The 18509-nt window shown below is 41.8% G+C and overlaps 2 protein-coding genes across 4 annotated transcripts in view; both read left to right on the top strand.

The window, feature by feature from the left end:
• The window catches only part of LOC115782493 (helicase ARIP4-like), a 36123-nt gene extending 26325 nt beyond the window's left edge, over positions 1-9798 (top strand). For both annotated transcript variants that reach the window (XM_030732676.1, XM_030732675.1), the window contains exons 8-22: positions 1-66; positions 271-474; positions 565-703; positions 805-982; positions 1086-1298; positions 1528-1646; positions 1846-1967; positions 2344-2443; positions 2535-2740; positions 3314-3489; positions 4089-4285; positions 4457-4650; positions 4763-4852; positions 5149-5244; positions 5429-9798. The exon at positions 1-66 is cut by the window's left edge and continues 131 nt beyond it. In XM_030732676.1, the coding sequence (XP_030588536.1) occupies positions 1-66; positions 271-474; positions 565-703; positions 805-982; positions 1086-1298; positions 1528-1646; positions 1846-1967; positions 2344-2443; positions 2535-2740; positions 3314-3489; positions 4089-4285; positions 4457-4650; positions 4763-4852; positions 5149-5244; positions 5429-6480 (3152 nt within the window). In that variant the 3' untranslated portion in view covers positions 6481-9798. The remainder of the gene's footprint in view (positions 67-270; positions 475-564; positions 704-804; positions 983-1085; positions 1299-1527; positions 1647-1845; positions 1968-2343; positions 2444-2534; positions 2741-3313; positions 3490-4088; positions 4286-4456; positions 4651-4762; positions 4853-5148; positions 5245-5428) is intronic.
• Positions 9799-12267: 2469 nt separating this feature from the next.
• Positions 12268-18509, top strand: LOC115782494 (transmembrane protein 115-like). Of its 2 annotated transcripts, none has more exons than XM_030732678.1 (4): positions 12268-12394; positions 13156-13843; positions 14742-15106; positions 16972-18509. In XM_030732678.1, the coding sequence occupies exons 2-4, from the start codon at positions 13352-13354 to the stop codon at positions 17282-17284; spliced, it is 1170 nt and encodes a 389-aa protein (XP_030588538.1). In that variant the 5' UTR covers positions 12268-12394; positions 13156-13351; the 3' UTR covers positions 17285-18509. The 2 variants fall into 2 exon arrangements, with proteins under 2 accessions (XP_030588538.1, XP_030588539.1); XM_030732679.1 differs by having other exon boundaries at positions 12313-12613.

Here is an 18509-nt window from a genome sequence, read left to right as displayed (position 1 = left end):
AGAAAGCAGCAGGACCTGTCGTCATTGACCTGGATGAAGAGGACAGGCAGCAAGAGCTACTAAAAGGTTGGAGAGACTCGGAAAGATGATAAAGTTGCAGGGGATGAAAAAGGGGGACAGGGAGAGGAGACCAAGGAGAGAAAGTGAAGGAGATACAGAAGAAAAAGTAGAAATGGAAAGAGCAGAAATCTCGTGTCACATTGCAGGAACAGCTGGAATAGCAAATTTCATTAAAAATGAATCAGGCGTCAATATCACTTGTTCTCTCAGGTATCGAGAAGGCTTTGGCTCGGCCCGGTCCAGATGTGGTAATCTGCGACGAAGGACATCGCATCAAGAACTGCCACGCCAGCACGTCGCAGGCGCTAAAGAACATCCGAACCAGACGCCGTGTGGTCCTCACCGGCTATCCGCTCCAGAACAACCTGATTGAATACTGGTGCATGGTCGACTTTGTCCGACCCGATTTTCTAGGTGCGGAGCAAGATCTTTGCTTCATTTCAGAAGATATGCATTAGCAGTTAATGTTATAACCGCAGCTTTCACAACCCATACACGTTTCAGGTACGCGGCAGGAATTCAGCAACATGTTTGAGCGTCCCATTCTGAACGGGCAGTGTGTGGACAGCACGCCTCAGGATATCCAGCTGATGAGGTACAGGAGCCACGTCCTGCACAGCCTGCTGGAGGGCTTTGTACAGAGGTAAGAGGCAAAGGGCAGTCACCCTTAAATTAAACCTGTCAACACTGGCTCAATTTTAATACGGTTTTGCGAATATTGATTGTAATTTGTCTTTAATCCAGACGAGGCCATGATGTCCTGAAGGACCAGCTGCCTTCCAAGGAGGAGCATGTGATTTTAGTGCGTCTGTCTCCCCTGCAGAGGGCGCTCTACACAGAGTTCATGAACCGCTTCAGAGAGGCAGGAAACACGGGTTGGCTCAGCCTCAACCCGCTGAAAGCATTTTGTGTCTGCTGCAAGGTGAGGAGTGTGAGCATGCGTCTGGATTTCTAACGTAAACTTATGAAGTTGAGTTTCACCAGTGATGATAATTAAATTTCTATAAATTAATGTTATTCTTCAGATCTGGAACCATCCAGACGTGCTGTACGAGGCTCTGCAGAAGGAAAACCTGGCAAGTGACCAGGATTTAGACCTTGATGACATCACCTCTGCGGGACGATGTTCAGCTGCACCCAATCAAAAGCCCAAGAACCTGGACAATCCCAACCCCGTCGGCAGCCTGAGTCTTAACCAGCTACAAGAGAAAGCCAATCAGGTCATCACATACGAATGGGTATGTTGGAAGACTTAAGTCAAGAGAGCAATCATATGAAAGTCAACAACTGCTTTTACATGATGCCGATGCATTAAATCGCACATACACACATGTGGGCATTTAGAACTCAGCCATACTTTTTGTGTGTAACCTCACTTCTTCAAAATCTGTGAAAACCGCTTATATAGGAACAACCTGTAAAGCTGATCTGTGAGCAGTTTCTCAGTCTATCTTCTCACATGGCCAGGCAAAGGATATCATGAACGACTACAAGCCCGGCCTCCTGGAGAACTCCGCAAAGATGGTTTTGCTCTTCCATCTGATAGAGGAGAGCGTCAGGAAGGGAGACAAACTCCTCGTCTTCAGGTAAAAGATGCACAAAGCTCTAAGGTCCAGATTGTTTTTGATTAGAAAGGAAGAAAACTAAAAAGGGGAGAAAAAGATTTAAGAATCTTCCACTGTAGGCTTTTCTCAGCCTTACTTTCTGATTAAGTAGTATTTAATTATTTACACTCATGCACAATGGATCAAATTTCTTATTCCCCCTCTGTCTGCCTCCCTGCAGTCAGAGCTTATCCACGCTGACCGTGATCGAGGATTTTTTGGCTAAGAGACCAGTGCCTCCATCACCCAGTGCACCCAGAGGCAGACCCAACCAAAACTGGGTCCGCAACCTCAACTATTACAGTAAGTGATCGGGGGGGGGGGGGGGTTCCTATATTGTAAAGCAGTATAAAACAGATATAGCTCAGGGGAGGTAATATGAATTTTCTGTACATTGCAGTCACTGCAAAACTGAGCCGCTAATGGGGAAACTGACTGCAGTGATTTCGGTGCTACTATTCTCATTGACTTGCCATGAGTGCTGCCACCTGCTGGTGTTTTTTAATAACAGCTAGATGTTGATTTATAATTTTCTGCAAGCCAGCGTTAGCATTCACAATTGTTGTAGTTGTGGTGTTCATCTATATAATGGATTTGTTTTTAATTCTTTATATTTTATGAAGCCATTTCTAATAGCGTTTCTAAATATTGTATGTATTTCTTGTGTGATCTTGTGAAGGGCTGGATGGAAGCACAACAGCCTCAGAGAGAGAGAGACTGATAAACCAGTTCAATGACCCCTCCAACACCTCTGCATGGGTTTTTCTGCTCTCAACCAGGTAACACACTCTCCACACCAATTATATTAATGCCTAAGGCCATAATCTTAAAACAACTAATCATCATATTGCTGTCCTGTCTGGGCCTCAGGGCTGGTTGTCTCGGTGTGAACCTGATTGGGGCAAACCGCGTGGTGGTTTTTGATGCCTCCTGGAACCCATGCCACGATGCCCAGGCCGTGTGCCGCGTCTACCGCTATGGGCAGAGGAAGCCGTGTCACATCTACCGGCTGGTGTGCGACTTCACACTGGAGAAGAAGATCTACGACCGCCAGATCTCCAAACAGGGCATGTCTGGTGAGTTGGATACATGTGAAAACACTGCAGAGTTACAACAGTGCAGTGAAATAACTGTCTATGACCGCTCCTAAAATATGTGCATGTTAACCCTTCAGTGGCATGATATTTTCTGTATAACATACTGTATTTTTAACCAGAAATAACTAAAATAGGAAAAATTGAGGAAAAACTGACATTTAGATTGTATTCAGCCCCAGCCATCCTCGCTTTCAGTTCCCTCAGATCACAGCTGTGTCGAACATCTGTCAGTATTCAAATTCAGCAAAATCCCACCTAGTGCAGATTCCTCTGTGTGAACAGAACCCCTGAAACTAAATAATAAGTTCTGACGTAAAGTCGGAGCTCTTCTCCCAAGAGGCTCTTGTCTGACAGTGTGAAGTGTCTCAAGTGTTTCCTGTAAGCTTTGTCGGCTCTGATGGATACTTTGAGGCCGCTGGAATTCAGGCATTTCTATCTAGCTTTTTAAGGGTTTGCCTCCATATGTTCTTAGATCCTCCTTTTTTAAAACATACAATTAATTTAAACTCAGCATCTTAGTTTTTCTCTTTGGTTTTCCTTTCTATCCGTCAGACCGTGTTGTGGATGACCTGAACCCCGTGCTGACCTTCACCAGGAGAGAAGTTGAGTCTCTTCTTCATTTTGTGGAAGAGGAACCAGACCCCTCTAGCATCCACCTGCAGCCCCACGACAGCATGGAGAGCGTCCTCAGGAAGGGTCTGCATCTTTATCCCCACCTCATTACAAAGGTATGAGGAAATGTGTTCTCTCCGTATGCCCTCTAGAGGTGATTAGAAAAAGAACATGGGCTTTCCTGCCTTCCAGGCTGTAGTTTTAGCATTTTCACTGCGGTTTTGTGAAGATAAAAAAAAATTTTCTACAGACAGAAATCTTCCTTAGTAAGCTTTTTCCAGGCATATTTTAGAGTTCTCTGCTAATTTAATAAGCCGCTAGCTGCCATTACAACAGAATGACATCGTCAAATGTGTCCGTAATTGCCATTTAAATCCATTTTTGGAATACAGTTATAGATGGGAATTACACCGAGGAGTTACAATTACGCTTTACATTTAAAATGCTCTTTTGAATCGCTTGCGAGGTTCTGGTGCTTTAAGAGGTGATGAGTCACCACATAATTAAACCTGATGTGGCTTACAGGATTTTTTTTTTTTTTTTTTTAGCTGGATTTGAAAGGCAAAGAAGCTCCTAGTTGGCACTCTCATAGATTGTATTGTAGTGAATTGGTAAAAATATCAGTCTAAAAGCTAGGATGAGGGCATTGTAAGCAAGGTAAATCATGTGTACTTGGAGCAGAACACTGATCACCTTTCCATCTCCTCCTTTCCAGCAACCATTCCCCCACGAGTCCCTGCTGATAGACCGCAGGGAGCTGAAGCTGAGCAATGCAGAGAAGAAAGCTGCAAAGAAGGGCTACGAAGATGAAAAGAGGGCCTCAGTGCCATACACCCGCCCTTCCTATGCTCACTACTACCCCGCCAGTGACCAGAGCCTTACCAACATCCCTGCCTTCAGCCAGAGAAACTGGTTAGTTATTTACTGCTGTAAAGCCAACATGCTAACAGGCTACAGTAAATACAGTTCTTAAATTATCTCTAAATCTTATTTACGTTGTTGAGCATTTGTCACAGGTAAATCTTCTTAAAAAATAAAGGCAAGTCATAAATTAAGAGTAAAAAAAATAATCTCTTTATCCAGGCGCCCTCCCACTGAGGAGAAGCCGGTGGCCAGTGTCAGGCCAGTCCAGTCAACTCCAGTTCCTATGATGCCCCGCCAGGTGTCCACAGGCTCTGCCCCAGGCACTGACTCTTCTAAATCCAGCCTCGGAGGCTTCCCTGTCAACTGCCTGCAAAAAGCTGGGGTGTTTGTACAGAAAATTGTCACCACTACTGGTATGCAAATTGTCCACGCATTCCATTTTATCATCATCTTTTCTGTCAATAATAGTGATTAATATTTTGAGATGGTCTTAAACTTGAATTATCTTTTTTGGTCACTTTATAGACATAGTAATTCCAGGCACCAACAGCTCAACAGATGTCCAGGCCAGGATCACCGCTGGAGAGAGTATCCATGTCATCAGGGGCACAAAAGGTATAATACCACTTTATTATACCTCGAAATTATTTTGTGTGGTGGCCAAAAAAATGCAGCTATTTGTGTGCTTGTTCCAGCTTCTCAAATCTGAGAAGTTACTGTTTTTCTTTGTCTTACTGAAAATTAAAAAAAAAAAAAATTGTATTTGTGTTATTAGTCAGGCAAAAACATGTAATAAATAAAAAAAAAAAAAAAATCAAAACATTGCTCTTTATTCTGATTAAAGAGCTTGAACTTCATTTAAATCAACTCCTTGATGTATTAACATTTTTATTTGCCTTTGGCTTTTATAGGGACTTACATCAGGACATCTGATGGCCGAATCTTTGCCATCAGAGCAGCTAATAAGGCCAAGACAGTGGAGGAGAGTTCAACAGCACCACCCAAAGGTAAGATGATTTACTTACAAGTACTCCTCCAAAAACATGGAAGCCTAGTTATTTACACGCCACCTCAGAAATATAGCACTGTGATATTACTGAGTGACTTTAGTATTTTTTCAGTAAACTGAGCCTGTGTTGATGCTTGAATTCTTCTCCTAAAGCTAAAATCCAATCTTTCTTTTCTTCTCAGGCTCGCAAGCACCCCCTCCAGAGGCTTCCACTCATGTCAGTAACGGTTGCCTATCACCCAAGACCGTGCCCCGCCCTCTTTCACCTGACAGCCCAGAGATCATTAACGAGTTGCAGCGCTACACGAGCGGTACAGGAGCGAGTGCTGCAGCGGGCTCCGGCCTTCAGCCGGCAGAGAGCGATGTGGTTCAGACCAGTGGGAGCAGTGTGGCAAGTGGAAATTTGTGTCACCATGATGCCTCTGTGACTAATGTAATTCAGCCCAACATGGATGCCACTGCCGCCCAAGACCTGAGAACAGGCTCCAAGCGTAAAGCCTCTACCCCCTCCCTGGATGAGCGGGCCAGTAAGCAGCCTTCTGCCAGCAAGCACTCCTCAGCCCCCTTGGCCTCGCAGGGCTTCCCCTTCACTGGGGGCTATGGCCTCCCTCCAATGGGTCTAAACTCTGCCATGCTGGGTGGTTCGATGGGGCATCCACTCTTCATGGGGGCAGGCTCACATTACTTCCCCCCACCCCACACTCAGCTGAGCGACCCTAGTTACGTGTACCCAGATCGGCATGGGTGGAACATGGGTGGAGCCGGCACTATTCCCACTTCCTCTCCCGCCTCTTCATCGACAACAACCACCGCTTCTGCTGTCTCCTCTTCCTCCTCAACATCATCATCCTCTGCATCAGTCAAAGCTGCCAGTTCACTTTCAGGAGCCTTGCCACCATTCATGCTGAGCTCCAACATGGCTAGTATGGCTGGGATGCTCCCACCGGGCTTCCCTCTGTCCTATAGTCCATCTCTGGCAAGCCTTTACACTAGCTCAATGCTCCCTGGAGGGGTGCCAGGCCCAGCTGCTACTCCTGGCCCAGCTGGAGCCAGTTTCTTGTCCCAGTATCCTCCTACCGCTGCATCCAGCTCCTCCTCATCTTCCCCATCTTCCTTCTCCCCCTCAGCTCGATCTGAGGGCCAGCGAGGCCTGGTTCTGGTGAACAGCGGGAATGTCAGCAGCATCAGCAGCTCAGATGACGATGATGATGTAATTGAGGTGAGGGGACAGTGACAGAAGAATGATGTGGTTTCTTGAGAATGCTTTCAGAAATTGTAATAGTCATCAAAAAAGGATGACACCCTATTTGCCAGGATGCAGCTTTCCAAGAGTCAAGGCCAAAAAAAAAAAAGAAATTAAATGGAAAAACAATGACAGACATTTAAGATATTGATAAGTGAGCCCCTGCTGAAGTGTTTCCTCTGCTCATCTCTACTTGCCTTGAAGAAATGGTCTGAATGAGGATTTAACAGAGACTGGAGTGATAATCGTGATGCTGAATATCAGAAAATGAATCCCGTGAAAGGCTTAAAAACCCTCCAGAAGCAAGGAGAAAATGAAAATCCGAGGACTCTGGGCTTCCAATTTTTTTCTTTTGTCCAATACCGGCATTAAAATGCGTATCACTGGACTGAGTACTGCTGAGTATGGGCCTGTAGTGAACACAAATGGCCACTAGTTGTACTGTTAACTTTTAGAGATTCTAGTTCTGAAGCTTTGCTAAATGTTGAGACTTTTTGCTTTCAGCTAATTAAAAAAGATGAGGTGGAGTCACTTAACAAAGCAGGTTTGCCAATTACATTAGCTGGTAGCACAATTTATTTTGCAACTGAAATGGTATTGTCTGTCACTTGTTGCTACTGAATATTACTTAAAACAGCAAAAAGAAATGGTTACATCACCCCGAACTTGGAGAGCTTTTTTGACTGAACTTAAAAATAACTCACTGCCAGGACAGGTGTATTGTAAGAGTTTGTTCTTGAAGGAAAACAGAAAAGAAATGGGATCATATTGGAATACTGAAGAAACAGTTATGCTCTGAGGATGAGGTTAAAGATATTTACTGAGACTTTAAAACTCTAATGAAAGAATGTATGCTTAATCAAATGCCTTTACACCAGGCCTTTTTGAAAAGACTCCTTCTATTTAGGCATCAGATGTGGGAAGATCTGATTTTATTGTATTTTTTTCCTTTTTTGTGCGTGTATTTTATATTTATGTAATCTCTGATTGCCTAAAAAAAAGACAGCCAGGTGAAAATGAGGAGAAAAAAAAAACTGTGTCCTAGTGAGGTGTCCTCCTTGTAGCGGAGAAACAACCAACAGAAAATGCCTTTTTGCCGCCATCTTTCTGAATGTTAACTGTGAAAGAGGGGAGGTAAAGGGAGACAGACAGTCACCGTGGCTCTCTGAATCTCACCCACAGTCTTACTGTAGCCTAGTGAAAAATGATGCAAAACACTCACTCAAGCCTATATATGTGTTTGTACAACCCCAGAGGAACTGAGCTTGCAACCTGGACTTTTGGTTACGCTCGTGTAATTACTGTGTTTGTATCTGCGTGTTGTGTTTTTAAGGGTTGCAAAAGGAATCATTTAAAAAAAATAGAAGAAAAAAGAAAAATAGAAACTCGTGTTACTCGGTTCGTTAACGTGTTCTGAGTCAGATTTCAATTCTGCTCTGCTGTTTTTCATTTTTCTTTCTCTGTTTCATCTCGTTTTCTGAACAGAGGTCAATGTGAAACCAAACCTTTTTCTTTTTTTTTTTTTAGGAGAGATGATGTAGCTTTGCCAAAAAAAAAAAAAATAAAAGAAAAGAAAAGAAAAAAAAAAAGCAAACAGCACATCAGAAGCACATCAGGAACCTCCGTCAAAGAGGATTGTGTCTTAAGAGACCAAATAATGTCGAGCAGATTTAAAATCCACCGCAGCCACGCGCTCTCTGCGGCAGCCTCACAGCTACAGGTTGAGAAGTACATATCCATCTCTGCACTATAAAAAGATGCCAGTCTGTGTTTGGCTGGATGAAAGCTGGAAAAGCTTTGCTGTGTGACCAAGTTCCCTTTTAAATTTGCTGTAACTGGAGCCGATAGGCCGATATTAGCTTTTTGCCGATATTTCGGTATTGGCATTTATAATGGATGATAAATGGAAAGTTTAAAAACGTAAATAAGAGATAGGAGAAATGCACTTCAGCGACCTTATGAGTGTTGATGTTGCACAGTTTGTATATCAGATGACAAGTAATCCACAACTTGTTGTGACAATAAAACAAGATAAACTACACTATCAAATTTTAGTGAGGACTCATAAATAACTACAAAATAACAAATGTTAGGGAAATCTGTTTATATCTGAAAGAAAAAAATATCAGCTGATATACCAGATTTTTAGACTCACCAAATATTGGTATCGGTATTGGTCTTAAAAATCCTGTCTCGTCAGGCTCTAGATGTAAACCATCGATCTGCTGTTCCAGCTGATCACACAGAGTGGTCTGCACCCCCCACAACCACCCACCCCCGGTCCTAAACAGCTGCAGGAAGAGCTTTAAAAACCGCCGGCTCTTTTGTTAAAGATGAAACATCGTCAAGTTAAGGCTCAGCATCACTTGTCCTTTTTTTTTTTTCTTCCATGTATTTGTTCTTCATACTGAAACTGTAAGTTTACTTGTGTTTCATTTTTTGCTCTCTACAATGTTTGAATTTACCAAATTAATTTATTTATGACAGTGCATATTTATTCATTTGTATTTTTTATTTTTGTACAATGTCTTTTTGGCTTCCATTTGTCTCATGATCTTGTTTTACGGTCATATTAGTATTGTTACTACAGATTTTGTTTTTTAAAGAACTAATGATAAGCCAGTCTGACCCAACACATGTGAAACTGTGCAGAACTTTCATGTGGACCAACTCCTTAGTGTGTTATTAAGCGCATTAATATCCAGGATAGCATAGGCCAAATACCATATCTGATAACTGATAAGCTGTTTATAACGAGAAACCAAAAAAAAATGGCACCAGGGATATTTAGCAACTGCGCGGTGTTGAAATAATTTCCTATTTATGAGCTCAGATAATTATAAATATAAGTATTAAATCTGAGCAATATGAGCCGTTTGTGTGCATGTTAGCACAATCACAGGTAATGGGTCAGAAACTGAGGCAGCCCAGCACACTCATCATCTGAAAAGGAAACAATATCAAGTGCTTCTCCCCCTTTGTTTTCTTTTTTTTTTTTTGTGGTGTGTTACCATATCACCAGAAATTGTCCATGTGTGTCATCAACCCAGTGATGGCAGACGAGCAAGTTTGCTCAGTGTTGAACTGTTTGGTTGTCAGCTCAGCATTCGCTGCGCAGACCCACTGCTCTTTAGTTTCATAGCTTTCTACTTGAATTTACATATTTATTTATACAAGTCGAGTCGGTCGGAAAAGCAGAGCCGACTGTCTGAATTCCATTTTAGCCGAGGAGGAGATTAAATCTGCTGTCTTTGAGGATTGGCTCCAGTCAAAAGCTTGTTGTGTGGACAATGTGTATGACCTTGGATTGCATCCTTTTGTTTTTTTTTTTGTTTGTTTTTCAAACTTTGTAAATAAAAAGAAACATGTTCTAATAATACTTTTCTTAATTGGTTCATATCTGTAGATATAGCGCTTGCTTGCTTTTACCGCATAAGCACACACACGTGCAGACACACAGGACATCTAAGCTTAAAACAGATGTGAAGAAGAAAACTTACTTGGAAAAGGTTCTGCTGTATATTTGTAATGAAGTAACTATAGCGTTTGCATGTTAATGTCAGTTAATGCTTGTGTAATCTAAAGTGAGACTTGCAGTAGGGGTTACGGTTAGAATTATTTTGAGTGTTTTTAATTGTGTCAAAATGCCTGAAGCACTTAAAGTTGGGGATTTCTCTTAAGTCAGATACACATTTCAGTTATTAGGTCTATTGTTTTTCTTCAATATTGAGATAAATATTCACTCAAAATATTCAGGCTTTGGTGTTACCACAGCCATAAAAAAAATCTGTAATTAGCTACAGTGATCTTTTTACTGTAAGTAATAACCATAATAGCCTGGAGTCTTAAATGGGCATTGAAAAAGCCAAAGCAGAAAAACGGGGGGGGGGCAAAAAGAAGTGTCCCACTCTTTGCAACTATAACAGCTTCAACTCTTCTGGGAAAACTTTCCATAACGTTCAGGAGTGTTTGTGGGAATTTTTGACCATTCTTCCAGAAGCACATTTGTGTGGTCAGACACTGATGTTGGACAAGAAGGCCTGACTCACAGTCTCTGCTCTAATTCATCCCAAACGTGTTCTGTTGGGTTGAGGTCAGGACTCTGTGCAGGCCAGTCAAGTTCTTCACCACCAAACACACACACACACACACACACACACACTAAACTTTACACTTGGCACAATGTAGTCAAAAAAGTACTGTTCTCCTGGCAACCGCTAATCCCAGACTCATCCATCAGATTGCCGGATGGAGAAGTGTGATTCATCACCCCAGAGAACACATCTCCACTGCTCTGGAGTCCAGTGGCAGTGTGCTTTACACTACTGCATCCAATGCTTTACATTGTGCTTGGTGATGTAAGGCTTGGATGCAGCTGCTCAGCCATTGAAACCCATTCCATGAAGCTGTTCTTGAGCTAATCTGAAGGCCACATGAAGTTTTTTTGTTTTTGTTTTTTGGTGATGGTAGGTGAGGGTAAATCTTAAATTAAGTTCTCACCATTTTGAGTTAGTCTCAGACCGACCCTAACCATGCTCCCTAACCCCAATTATGAGTTAAGTCAAAGTTGATAACCCAAAATTTTGACTTATGAGTGAAAAAAATTAAATAAAATGAGTGGCAGAAACCAGCCACTAAGCTTAAGCTTAAGCTTATTTATAAATATGACCCTGAACAGCAAAAGAGATGTAAACTTTAATTTGCTGCTGTTTTTCAGTGTTATGTACTGCGGTCACCAAAAGAAAAATGGTATAAAGATCATCTTTGTTTCTAATGGGAGGTGTCTGAATAATCATAGGCAGTATGTTGTTTCATTTCATGTGTGTCCTTTATACAGAGAGATGGCTTCGCAAAGACCAATCCAGCTAGCTGGATAACTGGCATGACGACTGCACTGAAGAAACAGACAGGACAAGATGCAGTCACCCCCACCATCACTATACATGTAATATTTAGAACTTAAGTTGTGCCACTGAGCTAGAGTATTTAAAGTCAAAGCCAGAAGTAAATCAGGATGTAGTTGGTGGTAAAACCACAGTGTTTTTTAGACTGCATGGATCTACATATTATTTATAAATGTAAAATGGAGTAAGTATGGTAGTGCTTATTTTATGGATGGCCCTGACACACAATAAATATCAAATATGTCTCCGGTTGCTTTTATTTGTTATACAGTGATGACTGAAGTCTTTCCTTTTCTGCAACTGAACTGAAAGCTGCTTTGTGTGTTGTTCCTTTTCTTGTTCTGACCCAGCTGTATGAGGCTTGTCTTCTCTCTCTCTCTCTCTTGTGAATGTGCTGTGAGTTCTAATTGTTCACAACAACATGAATGCATCTGAGTAATTTTTGCCTAGATCAGGTTATAAATTACATAAAGGGAGCAGCAACATTTTTTTTTTTTTGTAGATGAAAGGTGCAAAAAAAAAAAACAACAAAAAATGATTAATATTTCTGTCATAAATATCATAAGGATACAGTTGAAATGAAGTGAAATGTTTTACCATGTTGTAACACAATGTTCAGGACACAGCTAACAGTGGTGGAAGAAGTATGTTGACCCTTTTCCTTAAAAGCATCATGGAGAAAGAAGTGTTTCAAGTCAAAGTACCATGAGTAAATATGAGCAAAGCTGAAATATAAAACTTAAAACTATAGTATAATTAAAATAAAGTATGTAAATAAATGAAGAGCAAAAAGCCAAGTCACCATTTACAGACTGATTTTATGGATAGAGTTCACGTAACTAATTACGTTTGAAAAAGAAAAAAAAAAACTCAGTTTCCCAGAGTGCTCTGCTGTCCAGAAGTTACGTGTCGACGTTTTTTCACCGATTGTTGATGACGGTGGCAGACAGCGCAGGTCAGTTAGCTGAGTGGTGTTTCTGGGAGGAGAAGTGCCTGCTAAGGTAATATTATTTTCTCTGACAACCTGCTTTGAAAGGACAGAAGAACAGTAAAATAAACGAATGAAGCTAGGGTCGTATGAAAAAGACTATGAACTATATGAGAGCCGACGCTGGTTCAGGAACGTCTCTAATATTGTTTTGAGGGCCTGTTGCTAGCGACGGGAAACCCTCAGGCTACCCCGGGCCGAGAAAGCGCAGAGGACTAAGAACAGGAGCTCGGTGGGTTTGTTTCCTGGACCAGGTTTTACTGATCCTAGCTACCCTGTCTTACACTCACACGAAACCGCTTCTGCTCTTCAGTGGTGGACATAAAGTGACTGAATACACTTTCTCAATTTGACAGCTGGCTAACCTTAGCTACCCCGTGTTTACAAGCTAACTCAGCGAGGCTCCTCTGAAGAAACGAGTATTTAGCTATATTTGCTTCTCTTAGGGTTTGCATATTTGATTCATAGCACCTGCCCTGTGACTGGTGGTGATTTTTAAGCTTTTCCTGCTTTTGTCTACACCGACTGAAGGTCGCCAGCTTGATTAAAATGTCCTAGCGAAGGTTATCGTATCGTAAGCCTTATCTGCTGAAGCCCAAAGTTTGTTACCTTGTTAAACTGTTGTTGTTTTTCCACTGTTCGCTAACCTTTGAAAGTTAGATCAGTTGCTTCAAACTCATTTAACACGTTTTTATACAATTGCTAACAAACATGTACAGGAAGAGGAGAGCTTTACTGTATTGATCACTATAACTGCCTATGCCCACTTCACAGACGGTACACGGATGAAGGCTCACAGAGAAGTGTGGATTTTGATGCTGCCAGGACCCACAGGTGTCTCCTGTTTTGCTTGGCATTATTGATCTCACACCATCATCCAACCAGTGCTACACCAGCAGGCCACTGGTTTTGCTTTTTTACTCTCTTGGGCTGAGTTGCTCAGGGAGGACCCCCTTCAAGACAGACCACAATGAATCGTTACCTGCCCGTGGCACAACAACACTTCCTGGCTGCCCTTGCCAGCACCAGTGTTGTAGTAAAAGCTATAAGTGCTCTAGTTGTTCTACTATACCTGCTCTCATGGGCTGTCGACACTCCATATGCACTGGGGGTGACTCCGGGCTACCTTTTTCCACCCAACTTTTGGGTGTGGACTCTGGTAACCCATGGGGTGGTGGAGCAGCACGTTTGGGGTGTGGCAGCCAATGTGGGGACAGTAATGGCCTGTGGGCGCCTCCTGGAGCCTTTGTGGGGTGCTCTGGAGCTCCTGATCTTTTTTGCAGTGGTTAATGTGTCTGCAGGCCTCTTAGCAGGCTTCTCCTACCTCCTCACCTATGTGGCTACCTTTGACCTGGACTTCCTGTTTGCTGTGCGTATCCATGGAGCAGCCGGGTTCCTGGGAGGTGTCCTGGTGGCACTAAAGCAGACCATGGGGGATACTACAGTGCTCAGAGTGCCACAGGTAAGGCTAATTAATAATAAATAAAAAAAATATATATATATAAAAAAAGGACTGATGAGACACAACAAAACATAGATTTCTGTCAGCTTAGATAACACTGACTTATTGCCTTTACTCTTTGTGTGCCAGTCATGCTAACACTTAAAAGTGATGCTCCCAAAGTCCATATGGAGCAAGGAAAAATGCTGCTGGACAGAAGAAAACATTTTTAAAAAATCCACATTCCTGCGATGCATATATTCCAGTAAAAATTATGTTGCAAATATAAAACTTTTTCAGAGGTTTCATTCATCCAAATGTAATCCCCCCCCCCCCATTCAGTTTTTACTATTAATGGCATTATATGGTAATAATGTATCACTGCATAAGGACATGTATGTTGATAATGCTGTTGAGTGTTTGCTCTAGTTGGCCTGTGTCCCCCAGTTTAAGCATGTTATTCTCATCCACACTAAAGTGTAATCTGTCAATTTACATTTTAGGATTAAATTTCCTGCTTGTCTGCAGAGCAGCTTACTCTGCGTCCAGATCAGGGTTTAGTTTTTCTTGCTGAAGCACACATTAGCAGCATATTCCTAATGTTTCTGAAACCACTTGGCCACTCTGCTTTAGCTGCCCTAATTTTTGCTTTTTGTGCTTGTTATGAGTTTGAGTAAAACTGGGTCACTTCTCCCTAATCTGTCTGTCTCAGTTGACCAGGTTAGGAACTTTGTTGAAACATTGAACCCTTTTGACTATGATTCCTATTTAACTGGCATCTAACCAGTTGTTTTTCCAGTTCTGTATCCAACTGACTTGAGTAGATCGGGGGAATTTCCAGCCAACATGTATAAAATGGTATCTTCCTTCATGATTTTTGTTCACCAGAACTAAAATCTTTCTGTTCCTCCCATCTCAGGTGAGACTCAAAGCAGCGCCGGCTTTGGTCCTCCTCCTCCTGGCTTTATTGCGCCTGTCTGGGTTGCTTGACAGCTCTGCTCCCCTGGCTGCATACAGTTATGGTACACTGTCTGGCTGGGTCTACCTGCGCTTTTACCAGAGGCACAGCCGGGGCCGTGGGGATATGTCAGACCACTTTGCCTTTGCAAGTTTCTTCCCAGAGGCAGTGCAGCCAGCTGTGGGACTGCTGGCGGGACTCGTCCACTCTGCCCTGGTGAAGATGAAGGTGTGCAGGAAGATGGTCAAGAGATATGATGTGGGGGCACCCTCCTCCATCACTATCAGCCTACCAGGGACAGACCCACAGGATGCAGAAAGGAGAAGGTGAGTGAGGTCAAACAAGGAGTTAAATATTTGCATCTGTACAAACATATGATTAACTGAAACTCAGGAATTGGATACGACCAACCCAAGTCTGTTGCAGTGCAGTATTGTATAAAGTGTTATTTTTGCCTTCATCTGTTTGTTTCAAATGAAGGATAAGGTCTAAAATGTAAAATCAATGCCCACTTTAAGGCAACAATTGGATCCACAGTCCTCTGCATCATTAAATAAATGGTTCAAATATGTCCACAGTAGAATTTTATTCCTGTGATTCTATTAGAAGAAAACATTTAAGTTGCAGCTCAAAATATCAGATGCTCAAAACAAAACAAATAATATACATTTTTATTGGAATATCTATGAAGTATTTGGGGGAAGAAAAAAAAACTTTGTGTGTTTAGTGACATGTTTGGTAATTTACAAAGTAAGGGAAGAGATTGTGTAACCATAACTGTACAAAAACTTACAAAATAAGGATGCATGTTAATTTAAACACTTATGTATATTATTAACATGCTGCGGCTATTTTATTTTTTGAAATTTTATGGGTGTGGTCAACTAAAGAAAAGATCAGATGTGATATGCGCATTCTGTCTAGACTAACAAAGCCTACCAGTGCACTCAGTGCTAACACAGATCTCTTAAAACAGACAAGTTAGCTTACTGGTTTAGATTATATGCTTGTTTGTAGTTCAACTGTGATATGCAAACTGTTGTATATTGTATGCTTGACTTTTTGGCTATATGTTTGAAAAAAATGTCCGATCTTGACTCAGAAAGCTAGATTGGGTATCGATACAGCAGATCGATCTATTTAATTCAGTTCTATGTGATTCTTTGTTAACTATGCCACACCTCAGCATTACTAGTGGAAGAGCAAATGAAGCATGGGTGAAACTAACAGCAGAGGGTCAGCAGTATTTTTCTATGTTTGCAGCAGTTTTTTTGCTTAACTGCCAACTTGGATAAAATGAGTTGACAAAAGGGAAAAGCTCTGCCGGTGCTTTCCCTATCTGCTTTTCTCTCTCTTTATTTTCAGTGTAATGTAACACTTGTTGGGAGGCTTTATTTGCACTGCAGTAACATAAGATATTGTCATTAACTCGATTTCTATGAAATCAGCTGACTCAATGATGTGTCTGAGAAGAGGTATGCACTTGTTGCAGTAGCCTAATGGCTATTACACTGACTTAAAATAAGACTAGTGCAGATAAATACTGTTTTGGTGAATTTATATTATGGGAGGTATTTATCTGTTACATTTTATTTTACAGTTAGAAAAGCAATGTTTAGGTTGAGTCTGAGGTTGCCTTAAAACAATGATTCCCAGCCTCTTTCTCAGAATCAGGAATTCGGCTTTAATTCCAGTGTCAGATACTCGAAGCCAAAGTATTGTAACTGGAAAAAGTTGAATCAGAGTGTCACGATCCATAATCCCTAATCACAACACTGAGTCAGAAGCTTAATCTTGGGAACAGCAACTGAGATGGTAATCTCTCTAAAAGGCCCGTGTTGTAGATTTGACTCATTTTATATATTTTTATTTTCTTGAATTTAACTATTGTCTGACATTTTTAGCCTATCATTAAAGACCCACAATCAGCCTGTGATATGTGTATGTATCAAGAGTTGAATAGGATGTTCACATTTAGCCATTCATTTGAAATCCTCTAAGCACACAACTTGGAAACAAGACACTGAAACTGTATAACAAAGAAACCCATAGAGACGCATTCCTCACCTCTGTTATGTTGAAAGTTTAGTGTTTTGAGCACTGAAACGATCAAAGCAGGCCATCCTCATTGCACAGCTCTACTTTGCTCTCGTATTAACGAAGAACATTTTTCTTCGTCTCTTTCTTGCAGACAACTGGCCCTGAAAGCTCTGAACGAGCGTCTAAAACGCGTAGAGGACCAGTCTGCTTGGCCCAGCATGGATGACGAGGAAGACGACGACGAGGACGAGGTCAGAACCGACACGCAGCCGCTCCTATCAGGCGGGCGTGACGCCTCCTCCTCCTCCTCCACACCAAGAACAGCTGGGGGAGCCATCAGTGCCTCCCTCTCCTCCACCTCCTCCTCCTCGATGTCACAGAGCGGTGGAGCGCCATCCTCAGGCGGAGTGCAGCACCCAGAGTCCAGCATTATCAGCTTTGAGGATGCACCTTCTAGATCATAGCAAACAGAATGCAAGTGTACAGATACGCACGCTCTGTTTGACGTCACTGGCAAGTATACTAGTGTGTTCAGAGATCCTGACTAGTATACAGATGTATTCAGTGACAGTGATTAGGCGTATACACACACACACATACACACCTACATACACTTACACATCTTTGACCAGTGTATACAAACAGCCGTGCACTCACGAACTCTGTCAGCATCATCATGAAGCCCAAAAGACTGTACAGTGCTTTCAGTTCAGACACGATGGTTGTAAATGCTCAGTGTAGTTGGGCAGACTGAACACTAAAAATTCTTCTCTTGCTCCTGCATACAACCGAAAGTCACAAAACTTCTTTCTTTTCCAGACTTAATCCCAGCTTGCAGAGATCTGTTCACTGCTTCATGTGTCTTTTTTTTTTTTTTTTTTTTTTTGCTTTCTAAATAAATAACGAAATGGGTGTATGATATTCTTTTTGTAAGTTTTTCGGAGCAGCCACATTCATTCTTTTATTGTCTGCTGCAGGAAAACTCTGTGACAGAGGCTGGGTCTGAATTCTTGATTTTTGATGAAGGACTGTAGTGAGTTGGTTTGAGAAGTGCTAATATATAGCTGTAATTCACATTAGCTTTGTGTTCACTGGTTCCAAATATGGAAGCAGGTGTGTAAGAGAGGAATTATGAAAAGCATGTTAACTCAGCACCAACTGCTGGACCACAGGAAAGAAGCTGCTGCAGGTCTGTCCTGCTGATGAACTGTGATCCTAAACTTCAAGATTTAAAGAAGAAAATCCAGACCAGGTTAATTTGCCACCTGATGTCTCTCTGGAACCACAGGCAGAAAAATTAACCACATACCCGTTTCTTGTTTTCTTTTTTTTTTTCTTCTTTTTTTAAGTCCCTTACTTGTCATACAGTGGACAAAAATGCCCCCCCCCCCCAATGGTCTATTTGATCGCTAAATGAAATCAACAACATAAATACTTCTTCATGGACTAACAGACATGTTGATGGTGTTACACTCACACGGATCTGTGGATGATTTTCTTGTTCTGTGAGCTGATTTTATTTCTTTCTGATCCTGACCTGTTTACACTTCCACATTTGAGAATCTGATGTTATTGTCAAAATATGTGAGCAAAAGCTGTTCTGTTACCTGAGTGCGTACGAAGAAGGGAAGAGGTTGCTGTCTGTGCTTCTGTTTTTTTTTTTTGCACCATTAAAAAGATTAGAGAATA

The sequence above is a fragment of the Archocentrus centrarchus genome, chromosome 7, assembly GCF_007364275.1.
Source record: "Archocentrus centrarchus isolate MPI-CPG fArcCen1 chromosome 7, fArcCen1, whole genome shotgun sequence".
Taxonomy (NCBI): domain Eukaryota; kingdom Metazoa; phylum Chordata; class Actinopteri; order Cichliformes; family Cichlidae; genus Archocentrus; species Archocentrus centrarchus.
The sequence above is the reverse complement of the archived record's forward strand: the minus strand, read 5'-3'. Positions and strand labels throughout refer to the sequence as shown.

What these genes read in the sequence shown, in the direction of transcription:
- LOC115782494 (XM_030732678.1), top strand. Translation starts at nt 13,352, where the DNA reads ATGAATCGTTACCTGCCCGTGGCACAACAACACTTCCTGGCTGCCCTT. An exon ending in CAGTGCTCAGAGTGCCACAG is followed by an intron (nt 13,844 to 14,741) that starts GTAAGGCTAATT and finishes CTCCCATCTCAG; the next exon opens with GTGAGACTCAAAGCAGCGCC. An exon ending in CAGGATGCAGAAAGGAGAAG is followed by an intron (nt 15,107 to 16,971) that starts GTGAGTGAGGTC and finishes TCTTTCTTGCAG; the next exon opens with ACAACTGGCCCTGAAAGCTC.